The sequence below is a fragment of the Sceloporus occidentalis genome, unplaced genomic scaffold (assembly GCF_023333645.1).
Source record: "Sceloporus occidentalis isolate IW3139 unplaced genomic scaffold, rSceOcc1.0.p SCAF_129, whole genome shotgun sequence".
Taxonomy (NCBI): Eukaryota; Metazoa; Chordata; class Lepidosauria; order Squamata; family Phrynosomatidae; genus Sceloporus; species Sceloporus occidentalis.
The window spans coordinates 2,789,289-2,802,490 of NW_028317109.1; the positions used below are offsets into that span (position 1 = coordinate 2,789,289).

Genomic DNA, 13,202 nt, shown 5'->3' on the forward strand with positions numbered 1-13,202 from the left:
TTTAACCCCTTAGGGCACAGAAATGAGTTATTTATCACCTACTGAGACCTACCTGGTGCCTCTGATACGCTGAGAACATTCTCTCAAACTCCTCCAAGTCCAAAGCCTTGAACGCTCTGATGTCATCGATCTCATTCCAGATCGTTCCGTGGATTTTATCCTAAAGTCCCAAAAATAAAACAATAACAACCGGATGAATGCGGGAGGAATTCTACAGAGCGGTACAGAGTATCACGCCTGGCATACAGATGTAATCACATAAAATAACGCTTTACTTCATATGGCAACGACCTATCAGTGCCTGCTTTTCTGTCATGTGACAATTAAGTGCTCCCGGCAAAAATTATAAATGAGACATTTTTCAGAATTAAATCATTATTTCTGGGAGGGGGTTTGAGGCATTCGGAAGGACTTGGGGGTCTTTCTAATGTGTCATTTAGTTAGTTTAGAGCAGGTGGAACAGCAGCTTTAATTGGCTTTGTGTCTACAGGATCGGGCTGGGAGATTTTAATGCCCGTTTATAAACACGCCAGCCCTTTTCCCATAAATAGCAGATATTTTATTTGGATTTTATTACGATTTAAACATGCATGGGATAGGCAAACGGCTCCTGAATATAAGAGCAGAGTTCCTACTTTACTGAGAGGGTAGTAGATAAGTGGAAAAGCCTCCCGGTAGTGTTAGAGGCTAATACAGTGAGGGTATTAAACATGCATGGGATAGACATACGGCTCCTGAATCTAAGACGAGACCAAGGACCGATTAAGGTTTGAGTCTTTACAGGAGGCCGACTAGACGGGGGGCCGAATAGGGCCGATCTCCTGGATGATGTGGGGCAATTGTATCTTTGCAGCACATATTTGATTGTCTGTGGTCTTGGACGCCATGTACGAGGGTCATTTTTCAGGCTGGTGTAACATGAGGTGTGAGAGTAGATCAAGAGGCCAACTTTCTCCAAAAGTTTGGAATTCTCCCCCAAAACATTTCCTCAAAGTACAGGAACAGTTTATGTAACCGCAGGAAAAACAATGAGCTATACATTGGTGTTGATTTTGGAGACGGTCGGTGTAGCTGTGTTTTCTTGGGTCAAGGCCTAAGTAAATGAGCTGTTTTTTACCCATAATTATCCACACGCTGTATAATATATTCAGTGGTAATCGATGTATAGCTTTAAAAGCCATTTTAATCATTTATAGATTATAGACCAGAGAGAGAAACTATGACTATATATATATATATATATATATATATATATATATATATATTACACACACCATATAGGAAGCAGACTCCCAGATACGGCTTTATCTACTAATTGCAGGTAGGAAGATATAAAATTACACATTCATAGGACGAATGGAAGACTTTAGTTGTTTATACTACAAAAAAGTGTCTTAGAGGGGGATATGATGTCATTATATAAATACATAAGGGGCCAATACCAGCTGCTCCATTCAGATGTAAACAAAATAATTTTTACTTAAAGCAGCAAAACATTTTTTTTACGGTAAGAGCCGTAAAGATGTGGAATCCGCTCCTCACAGAGACTGCCCTATCAGATCCAATAGATGTATATAATATATAATATGAGGAATATACAGCATATAACGGGTTATAAGGACGGGGTTAGTTATACGGCCGGAGAGTATATAATATATAATATGAGGAATATACAGCATATAACGGGTTATAAGGACGGGGTTAGTTATACGGCCGGAGAGTATATAATATATAATATGAGGAATATACAGGGATATAACGAGTTATAAGGATGGGGTTAGTTATACGGTCGGAGAGTATATAATATATAATATGAGGAATATACAGGATATAACGGGTTATAAGGACAGGATTAGTTATACGGCCGGAGAGTATATAATATATAATATGAGGAATATACAGGATATAACGGGTTATAAGGACGGGATTAGTTATACGGCCGGAGAGTATATAATATATAATATGAGGAATATACAGGGATATAACTGGTTATAAGGACGGGATTAGTTATACGGCCGGAGAGTATATAATATATAATATGAGGAATATACAGGGATATAACGGGTTATAAGGACGGGATTACTATATACGGGGGAGAGTATATAATATATAATATGAGGAATATACAGGGATATAACGGGTTATAAGGACGGGATTAGTTATACGGGGGAGAGTATATAATATATAATATGAGGAATATACAGGATATAACGGGTTATAAGGACGGGATTAGTTATACAGCCGGAGAGTATATAATATATAATATGAGGAATATACAGGGATATAACTGGTTATAAGGACGGGATTAGTTATACGGCCGGAGAGTATATAATATATAATATGAGGAATATACAGGGATATAACGGTTATAAGGACGGGATTAGTTATACGGCCGGAGAGTATATAACATATAATATGAGGAATATACAGGATATAACGGGTTATAAGGACGGGATTAGTTATACGGTGGGAGAGTATATAATATATAATATGAGGAATATACAGGGATATAACGGGTTATAAGGACGGGATTAGTTATACGGCCGGAGAGTATTTAATATATAATATGAGGAATATACAGGATATAACGGGTTATAAGGACGGGATTAGTTATACAGCCGGAGAGTATATAATATATAATATGAGGAACATACAGGATATAACGGGTTATAAGGACGGGATTAGTTATACGGCAGGAGAGTATATAATATATATGAGGAATATACTGGGCTTTGATTGATGTAGAATGGATCTGAATGGTATGCTCTATTTATTACCAATGTCCAGAATCAATTTTATGGACCTGCCAGTAGAGGGAGCTCTAGCTGCAGATACACGGCAGCCAAAGGAATGATTGTTTATTCTATGAAGATAATTTACATTCTTACTTCAGAATCTTCATTTATCAAAACAAGCACTTCCAGAAGCTCCCGAACCCTCAACGGAACAGTCTGTACTAATATATATAAATACGAGGAATGACAGGCAGAAAAATCTGCATTCTTCTGGCATTCCGTATATCCCTGGGCACTTATAGCAAATGCGTTAACAAGGGGCGAGCGTGCGCGACTGGAAGAGGGAGGCAGCTGTCTAAACCCAAGCGGGACACATATTATCTGGGGGGGAAAAAATCTTCCTGTAAGGAAAATAGGTACTAGAAACCCTAGGGCCAAACTCCCCCACCCCCTACGTTCTAGGCTCTACCCAGACCCTGTGCACTTTATCCAGGGATTTTAGTATAAAGAGTAACAATTACAACCATCCTCATCATCATTGTCAGTAACGCAAATGTAACAATTCCTGTTTTGTAGTAATGTAGCCCGCTGTATACAGTAATAACCCCCCGCGCTGTATACAGTAATAACCCCCCGCGCTGTATACAGTAATATAACCCCCCGCGCTGTATACAGTAATATAACCCCCGCACTGTATACAGTAATATAACCCCCCAGCGCTGTATACAGTAATATAACCCCCCGCGCTGTATACAGTAATATAACCCCCAGCGCTGTATACAGTAATATAACCCCAAGCGCTGCATACAGTAATATAACACCCAGCGCTGTATACAGTAATAACCCCCCCGCGCTGTATACAGTAATATAACCCCAAGCGCTGCATACAGTAATATAACACCCAGCGCTGTATACAGTAATATAACCCCCAGCGCTGTATGCAGTAATATAACCCCCCAGCCCTGTATACAGTAATATAACCCCCAGCGCTGTATACAGTAATATAACACCCCAGCACTGTATACAGTAATATAACCCCCAGTGCTGTATACAGTAATATAACCCCCAGCGCTGTATAAAGTAATATAACCCCAGCGCTGTATACAGTAATATAACCCCCAGCGCTGTATACAGTAATATAACCCCCAGCGCTGTATAAAGTAATATAACCCCCCCCAGTGCTGTATACAGTAATAACCCCCAGTGCTGTATACAGTAATATAACCCCCAGCGCTGTATACAGTAATATAACCCCCAGCGCTGTATACAGTAATATAACCCCAAGCGCTGCATACAGTAATATAACACCCAGCGCTGTATACAGTAATATAACCCCCAGCGCTGTATGCAGTAATATAACCCCCCAGCGCTGTATACAGTAATATAACCCCCAGCGCTGTATACAGTAATATAACCCCAAGCGCTGCATACAGTAATATAACACCCAGCGCTGTATACAGTAATATAACCCCCAGCGCTGTATACAGTAATATAATCCCCCAGCGCTGTATACAGTAATATAACCCCCAACGCTGTATACAGTAATATAACCCCCCAGCGCTGTATACAGTAATATAATCCCCCAGCGCTGTATACAGTAATATAACCCCCAGCGCTGTATACAGTAATATAACCCCCAGTGCTGTATACAGTAATATAACCCCCAGCACTGTATACAGTAATATAACCCAAAATACCCAAAATGGGGCAGACGCCCAAAGTAGATACCATCGGATGCTTTACCTCGTTGAGTTTGGACCAGTTGAATGATTTCAGTGGGTGGGATGGTTGGGGAACGGATTTTTTCCTCAAGTTAGCAGAGTTGAAGGAACTGAGTGGCGGCGGAGGCATTCCCATGCCGAAGAAAGGAGGCGCTCCCGGAGGCGGCGGAGGTCCACCTGGAGGAGGAGGCGGTGGAGGAGGAGGTGGTGGGAAAGTGGAGAAAGGTTGGAGAGGCGGTGGGGGAGGTAAGTTTTCAGGTAGAGATGGAGGAAGAGTGAATGGACCAGGTGGAGGAGGTGGTTGGTGGAAGGATATGGCGTCACCATTCTGGAAAAAAAAATAAAGTTTAGTAAATCAACAAAGATAAGATTTCTGGAGCGAGTTACACGGGAGGCAGATCAAGCGCTTGCTTTATAAAGGGCACATTCTAGAAGAGGTGCTTGAGGCAAAAGGGGTATTTAACATTACACAGCCCACCCATCTGCCCACGTCTCTGCTACATTCCGGTGATGTCCTACCCACAGAATTTTTTTTTCTGTGATTTCTGTATTTTTTAAATATTTGTTTTTTATTTTCTTCTAAATTTGACAAAATAAGCTGATTTCAAATCTGGAATTTTGGGAGATTCAAGCATTACGGATACAAATGTGACAAAGTTGGCTTTGTCCTGAATACGAGTAATTTTTTTCCGATTTTATTTTAACCAATCGGTTGGCAGGGAGGCATTCTGGATAGAAGTACACACCGTGAGCTCGTTCAGCTGAGACACGAGATCTCCCATCTGATCACGGGCCTGCCGCAGCTCAACGGATTCCTTCTGTAACTTGTCCTTCATCTTATTCAACGTCTTCATCATTTCTTCTTTCTCCTGAGTCTTTATTTCACATTCCCTCTCTTTCTTTTCCAGCCGGCAGGCCAGTTCCGTGTGTTCTGCAGAACATCAGACATGTTATCGTTCTAGCTCAATAAATAGCCGTGTTATTTTACGTGCTCTTATCCCTTTATTCTGATGGCTGTCGCTGTTATAATTTAGCGGATAAGCCCCTTTGCTCCTCTTGGGAACAATCCAGAAATGGCTTTTATTTCCTTAAAACTGTAGCAGCCGGAACTATCAGGAAAAAAAACGTACGCGCACGTGAAATAATGTGATCCAAAAAATATCCAACCCCCCCCCCAGAAAGGTTAGAATCTAGAATAGCGGAGAACTTTCCAATCCGGAAGACTGTGGTCGATGTTTGTGTGCGTTGTGATCTCTGTTGGATACAAAGTTACCGTGGGAAGTGTTGATAGAAGTAGAGAGGTTTGTGAATACTCACTTTTTTTTGCCCAGCTCTAGAACCCTTACCTTTTCTGAATTTCTCGGCTTGTTCTCTCCACTGCTTTACCTCGTTCTCATTTACTAACCTACAATAAAGCCATATAAGTGTTTAAGAGAACTTCTGGAATTAATAAAATATTTGTTATCTGGACAATATCATATAATAAAACAATAGGTTTTCTGGAAACGAAGACCGTACCTTCTCACAGCACCAAAGAACGTTATTATTGAACCATGGAACACACGGAGTAAGAGTGCAGAGAAACCTTAGAACCTTAGATAACATAAATTCTAACAACTTGGGAAGCTGAGCTGGAATTTCTTAAGAACCTTCATCCAGAAGCATCGGCGACCATTACCTAGAACTTACATTCTAATGATGTTCTTGACGTTGAAGTTTTCAAGCGGAGTCACGTCTGGATCTTCGCCGTTGTCATCCTGGAGGACAATCTGCTGTAATATTCTGTCTAGGAGTTGCCACTGCTGGAGGCTGTTCCCCTGCCACTTATCTGTAAGAACAAGGAGCGTTCATCACCTGACCTCGTACAGATAATATGGGGAAAAAAAGGATTTATCCAGAAAGATTTATTACTAGAATTTTTTTTTTTTTTGCTTTTGTCTTCGGTCAATGTTCTAGATATTTACATGATTTCATTGAAAATGGATATAGGAAATATTTATTTTTATATATTTCTTTACATTTATTTAATATTTTTTATTGATTGGGGAAATTGATGATCGATATAATTTTTCAGAAAATATCTAGTTCATATTCCAACATTTCGCATTCATTCTTTTCCTTGGAACCATAAATAAGTCCAAAAGAGTTGCTCAAAAACACTGCTTTTCTTATCATCTTAGTTCCGTTTAAATTATCTAAATATATTATTTATTAACCTCAAATCCGTGAGATGTTAGATCATTTTCATGTCGTTGACACTCAAACCTTAATCAGTCGTCGGTCTCGTCTTAGATTCAGGAGCCGTATGTCTATCCCATGCATGTTTAATCCGCTCGCTGTATTACCCTCTACCACCTCTGCTGGGAGGCTGCTCCACTTATCTACCACCCTCTGTATAAAATAAAAGTTCCTTACATTACATTTAAACCTCTGATCCTCCAGAAAGCATGAGTATGACTCACATGGCATCTGCAGGCAGTGCTGGAGTATCGATAACAAGTATGGATAACCCTCCGTGTGCTTCAGCTTCTTCTTAATCATCTCAAACATCTGGGAGGCGCTTTTGGTGTCTATGTGGTTCTGGGGAATGAATGAAAATTATAGAAATAAAAACCTTGGCCTTAAACAAGAGTGAAATAAATCACACAGGGAGAAGACATCACCCTGTGGAATTTCACTAAAGCAAACGCTTCCCCCCCCCCAAAAAAATAATAAAGAGTCCCATTGTTTAAGGCTTTATTGATGTCTAACGCTGATGATGTAATCCACCATTAGAACATTGCGGGAATGGAACTCATTCAAGAGGCGGTAATCTCATGGGCTTCTGTTCTGAAGTGTGATCTTTTTTTTTTCTTTTGTTTTTTACTAAATCTATAGGTTTTATCATGAAAAAGAAAAAGAATAATCGCTGCAACCAATCTGAAAGAGTTTAACGCATGCAGTGCTGGAACCAGAAAAGGTGCAAAGTGGGGGGGGGGCAAAATGAATAAGGGGGTTTGGAAGATCTCGGTAATGAAGAAAGGCTAAAAAAAGTCGCCTCTATATACGCTAGAAAAACGGCGTCTTAGAGGGGATATTATAACGCTGTATGAATATTTGCGGGGCCCGATGTAAAGAGCTCTCCAGCGACCCGATCGTTAACAGAAACGTACAAAGAACGAGAGATTCTTTACAGTGAGGGCAGTAAAGGTACGGAATCCACCGCCGAGAGAGGAGGTTCTATCAGATACACCGGATGCCTCCAAAAGGGGTAAAAGCAGAACATACAGGGGTATAAATGACAGAATAAACAGTCATTTTTGCAGCTTCTCCATACGAGGAGGAATCTGATCGCGTATTGGAGCCAAGAAAGAATTTTTCCCCCTAAGTGCCAAGTTGTTTGCCTTCTTTTGGATGAAAAGCCGGTAGGATCGGAAGACGCGGGGTGGTGGGGGGGGCGTGATGGACTTCGGTCTTTTTTTGAACCTTAATCGCTATGTTATGATTAAAACCTGAGGTTTGGAAAGGCTGCTCCTGATCATGTGAATGTCGGCGTTCTGGAGCTCCAGTCATTGGTTGTCGGCGGTTTAAGGAGCGGTTCCTTATTGGTTACATTCCACGGTTATTAAAGGACTTCGGGATGGAGAGCGTGGGCTTGGCGTGAGCGCTTCTTCTCCATGGGGCGATGGGCTCTTCGGCCCCCTATGCCGCTGAGGCAGAAGACATCATAAAGAACGTCTGCGGAGATTCCCCGGCCATGTGGAGACGCTGATGACCGCTCTGTACTACCGCAAAATAGGGGGCCCCCGAGTGCCTACATTTTATTGTCTGAGTAATCAGTGTTATTTAATGAGAATTTGTGGCATTTCGCTGCCAAAGATAAATCTACCCCAAAGATAAAGAAAGAGACGCGAGGTCTGCTTGCGATCGACGGGTCTGCATTGGCTTTTTGTGCCGCCGTCAGCCCGCGCATGCACGTTTGCGCGATCAGCCTGTGTTTTGCAAGCTTCTGGGATTGCCTATAATTGAATACAATTGGTCCAGAATTTTGCTAATGGCCAAATAAACAGAGGCTCGGGAAGTTGGCGCAAATGGCTTTTTTTTTTTTTTTGGATAATTGAAAACATACAATGTATTAAAACCCTAATTATTTTCAGAAGACTTTCCTAATCTAATACATTTCTCCATAACGCACAGCAGATAACGCTAATACAATCAGCCTCAACTCCATGACCCGGATTTAACCAAAATGCTTTTCTTTTCGTTATTATTTGATGCGGAATAGGATTTTTTTTCTTTTTTTAATAATATAAATATTCATAATATCATTTTATAATCATAAAACGGCTAAATGCGCCACGGGAACGAGATGGAAACTTTTATTTTTTTAATTAAAATATTGAATATTAATCTATCAGTGGGGCTCACGAATAAAAAAAATTACACTTTTTCAAAATGTGAAAAAATAGTTTTTTCGGCTTAATATTCCATCCTCTGGTACCTCAATACTTTTTTTTTTCTACAAGCACCACTAACGTCATGTTTTTTTCTGAATTCCCGTGGCGTTTGTCGTCGATTATATTCAATTCCGCGACAATCTTCCAAAATCAAACAATTTTGGCTGACGACCTTCCTTAAAATATTAGCACCAATAACTCGCTGGAAGCAGAAAGGGGTCTGGAGAGACTTTTTTGGGGACCCCAACCTATTAAGTGTCTTCATGGATAATAAAAACGTACATTAGGATTACATCATTCTTGTATTTTTTTACAGCAATTCTAGGCTCTCCGCCGCATGAACGTAACCTTGTTTTAGCTTTTTTTTTTTTCTTTTTCCTCCCCTTGGGTATAAAACATTTTGCAGTCATTGAAGCAGAAAATCCCCCCCCCAAAACTGCGTATCTCCAAAGAGCGACCGGGGCTTTTATGTCCATCCAGAACACAATATAACGGATCCGGAGCGGAGCTTGGCGGGGGCTTTGTACTTATTCCCCTTGGAAGTGCTGTTGAAAGATTTGCAGCATCTTAAGCACGGTTATTGATAACGTGTTGGGACTTGGGAAGGAGCCCTCGGAATATTTCGCTGAACCTCTACTGTTAACACACAACTCACTCCGTCGCTTGGCCAAAGAACAACCGCGGAGAAAGCTGCGTGGCTGGCCCCGGCCAGAGCTGCCTCGCAGATCCCTCTAATGAACAAACCTGCTGTTGGGTATCGCGTTGGACAACTGCCTTTGTTTGACATCGTTTGCTATGTTTCCGCTCGATGTTATGTCTGGCTATATTTTTTATTATGGGGATTTTCTGGAACGGGGCTTTGGAAGCGTGAAGGGAGCGATTCATGTTTGGGAGGAAAAGGAAGGACGATTGGCAATAAATCTCTTCGTTTATGGGCCGCTCCACCGTGTTAAAGCCGTCTTTGTTACATTGCAAGGGTGGCCGTCAGTCATGTATCCTGGGCTGGTGGGTCTGAATGGGGCATTAGTCCCCCTGCTACAAACTGGGCGGGGGGCAGAACAAGGACCTCTTGGGCAAAAGGTGACCCGCTTGGGTTACAAGGGAGGCTTTGATCTGTTTGATCTACGAAGGCTGTGCCGGCTCAGCACAGCGTCCATAGACTTTCCGCCCTTAAGACACAGAGATACGATGCCTTTTAATGTATTCAGGATGGGGGGCGGCTGGGGGAACTGCCCTAGGTCAGCCCTTGGATAGCCCCAAAGATGAATACATCATGGATTAGGATCTTCTTTTGATTACATATTATTATTCATTTTATCCATAACGCTCTAGCGAATTCCGTAGCGGAAAAAAAACATTAAAAGTAAGATAAATACGAACAAACGTTAGGACAATCTATTAGATATATATAAATGTAACAATGTATCCCAAGAAGTTTGTGAAGTGACTGTAATGTCTCGAGCCGTACTAGAAGAAGCGGGCTAATATATTTTCCTACTTAAAAGTGATAACTTTTATAGGCTCACATCTGCTTTTTTATTTAGAATAGAGTTAAATATTATTATTATTAATTATTTATTATTATAATTGCTGTTATATGGGAAACTATGCCAAATTACACAATCTTGTAGTCCATTGGTGAAGAGTAAGAAAATATAATTTTTTGTTATTGATTTTTTTGGATTATTATTATATGGGTGAGTTTGAATTTAAAGAAAGGGGTATAATATAAAAGTATATTTTTTCCATCCAGAAATGCAGATATTTCTCCATTTTATTTAAATGTAATTAATAAAGAAATATTTTGCACGGAGGTCTGCTCGGATACATAATTCATGGAATAACTTTGCAAGCGTCCGGGTTTAAGTTAATCGGATAGAATGGACTTGAATTGAATTAATAGGAGTTGGGGGGGGGGCGTACGCTTACCATCTCAAACCGCTTGGCCAATTCCGACTCATCTTCATTCCTGACCATCTCAAAGAAATCCAAGTGCCTACGGCATAGACAAATAGTGGCAGGGTCAGAGAGAGAAGGAGAGAGAGAGAGAGAGAGAGAGAAGGAGAGAGAGATAGAGATAGAGAGAGAAAGAGAGAGAGAGAGAGAAAAGAAAGAGCAACAAATTGTTAAATAAAAATATAAATGGAATGCGAAATATAATATATTTTGTGGCTGAGCGATTACATATTAAATGTACTTTTTTTTAGGTAAACAAGCAACGATCCACCAACATGAATACCCAGCAAACTACAGAGGTAAATTACAAAAAAAATGCCTTTTTCTTAATATATCCAAATTTTTAATCAAAGTGAGCAAGTTTTGTTTTTGCTCAACTATATTCTGAGAATGATATTTTGGAAAGCTCTTTTTTTTCTTATGTGTGGAGAAATGAAGCGAACCCGTTCCGTGTGATTGCACTGCGATGCCGTACCTGTCTAGAGTTGCGTTTTCATGCCTTCTCAGTTTATCGATCACCGGCTGGATCCCTAACATCAGGAACTCGTACCGAAGGTGTAATCGGAATTCCAAATTATCCTGTAAATAAAGCAAGTGAGTTCGTAATTTGATCTCCGAGCCTTTCTTACAAGGTTTAATAACATAGAAAATTCTAGACAGAAAATGGAAAGCTTTTTCAGTTTCTATGGAAACACCCAATCAGAGCTTGCTCTTGAGTCACATGCCAATTAAATATTCGCTGAAAAAATTACGAAAGAAGCAAAATTTGACATGATTAAATCATTCTTTCTGGGAAAGGTTTTGAATTTGAGTAATTCTGAGAAGTTGGAACAGAATAATCACCATGAAATTTAGTGAGGTTTTTTTAAAAAATAAAAATAAATTCAGAGCGATATTTTATGACTCCGATAAAACGTAACAGGCGTTAATTGACTAAAGTATTGATATTTTCTGGGATATCTTCCAACAGTTAATTACTGCTTGTTATATTTTATTGGAGTCAAAAAATGTAACAAGCAATTGACTGTTGGCTGACATCCCAGAAAATATTGGCCAGGTTCCAAGTGATTAAGGAAAGGATAGGAAGGGTGCCAAAACACACAAACAAAAGAAGGAATTTTTAATTAGGAGGTTTCTTGATCATTTTTGATTGTTTCATTGGTGGTCTCTCCTCTTTTTTTGATGATTCATACGAATGAACTAATTAGGCAAAATTTGTTAAAATTAAAAAAGTTGTGTATTATAAAGCGCTTCTCACAGCAATAATAGCAATAATAATAATAATAATATTAGTTCTAATATCCTGTTGGAAGCCAGGAGTCTGATGTAAAAGGAGTTTTTTTCTAAAGATTACTTTATTATTGTTGTATTTAGTGATACATTTTTTACACTTATTTTAATCCCAACGATAAGGGAGACGGAAAAATGACTTCTGTGTCTGAAATTGAAACAATCCTAAAAACATTTAGTGCAAAGTGGAATCTGCTCTCTAACCGTGTCATCTGTCTGGTGGCTTGTCAGCCTCGGGATATAAAACAGGCCCACGGGATTCTTTGAGCGGCCCCCATAACCGTCCATATGGTATTTCCCTGGCTTTTCACTGCTTGAGAACAACCAGGCTTCGCTCTCGTTCCCCCCAACAACCCGCGGGGGCCAAAAGGAATCACCGCATTTATATCGACTCGCTCTCCGCCGCTGTTTCCTGTATCGCTCGTAAAGACGGTTTGGGGGAACGCGTTCCAGACTCGTAAACTCACCTCTCCAGCGCCGGCGTTTAACACGGCGTTGATGAAGGACATGATCGCGGTTTTCAGATTGACTTCATCGCGGTATTTCCCCAAGCTCCGGTCTAATTCGTTTAGCAGACTCTGTGAAAAGAGAGGCGAGAAAAAAGCAATGTAGAATGCCCAGAAAAAGTGGCCACCAGGCACAATCCCCAGAAAAAGGGCCACTGGGCCCCAATCAGGAGCCACTTGGGCCCCAAAGCCTGCAAGCGACCAGATACATAGTAGCATGCTGTGGGAGCTTAGTGACAGATCAGAGAGGCCGGAACCATACACAGGTATTGGTTTCACCTCCTGATGGTGTACTATAATCAAGTCTTACTTTATGGAGAGAGTGGTAGAGAAGTGGAACAGCCTCCCAGCAGAAGTGGTAGAGGGTAATACAGTGAGGGTATTAAACATGCATGGGATAGACATACGGCTCCTGAATCTAAGACGAGACCGACGGCTGATTAAAGTTTGAGTCTTTACAAATGTTTCTATGTATCTTAAGCAAAACGTCTATATGACTATTACACTTGCTATACAACCTTACTAAGCATTCCTCCCCTTTATTTCACCATAAATTAC

At 40.5% G+C, this 13,202-nt stretch overlaps 1 protein-coding gene across 3 annotated transcripts in view; it reads right to left on the reverse strand.

The window, feature by feature from the left end:
• LOC149281693 (disheveled-associated activator of morphogenesis 2-like) overlaps positions 1-13,202 on the reverse strand; it is a 69,836-nt gene that overhangs the window by 18,828 nt on the left and 37,806 nt on the right. For 2 of the 3 annotated variants that reach the window (XM_089499068.1, XM_089499070.1), the window contains exons 6-14: positions 12,606-12,716; positions 11,324-11,427; positions 10,822-10,888; positions 6,919-7,036; positions 6,146-6,284; positions 5,803-5,861; positions 5,203-5,387; positions 4,479-4,784; positions 53-160 (exon numbers count right to left, since the gene is read on the reverse strand). In XM_089499068.1, coding sequence (XP_089355194.1) covers positions 53-160; positions 4,479-4,784; positions 5,203-5,387; positions 5,803-5,861; positions 6,146-6,284; positions 6,919-7,036; positions 10,822-10,888; positions 11,324-11,427; positions 12,606-12,716 — 1,197 coding nt within the window. Of the gene's footprint in view, positions 1-52; positions 161-4,478; positions 4,785-5,165; positions 5,388-5,802; positions 5,862-6,145; positions 6,285-6,918; positions 7,037-10,821; positions 10,889-11,323; positions 11,428-12,605; positions 12,717-13,202 lie in introns of all 3 variants that reach the window. The other variant, XM_089499069.1, reaches the window with a different exon arrangement.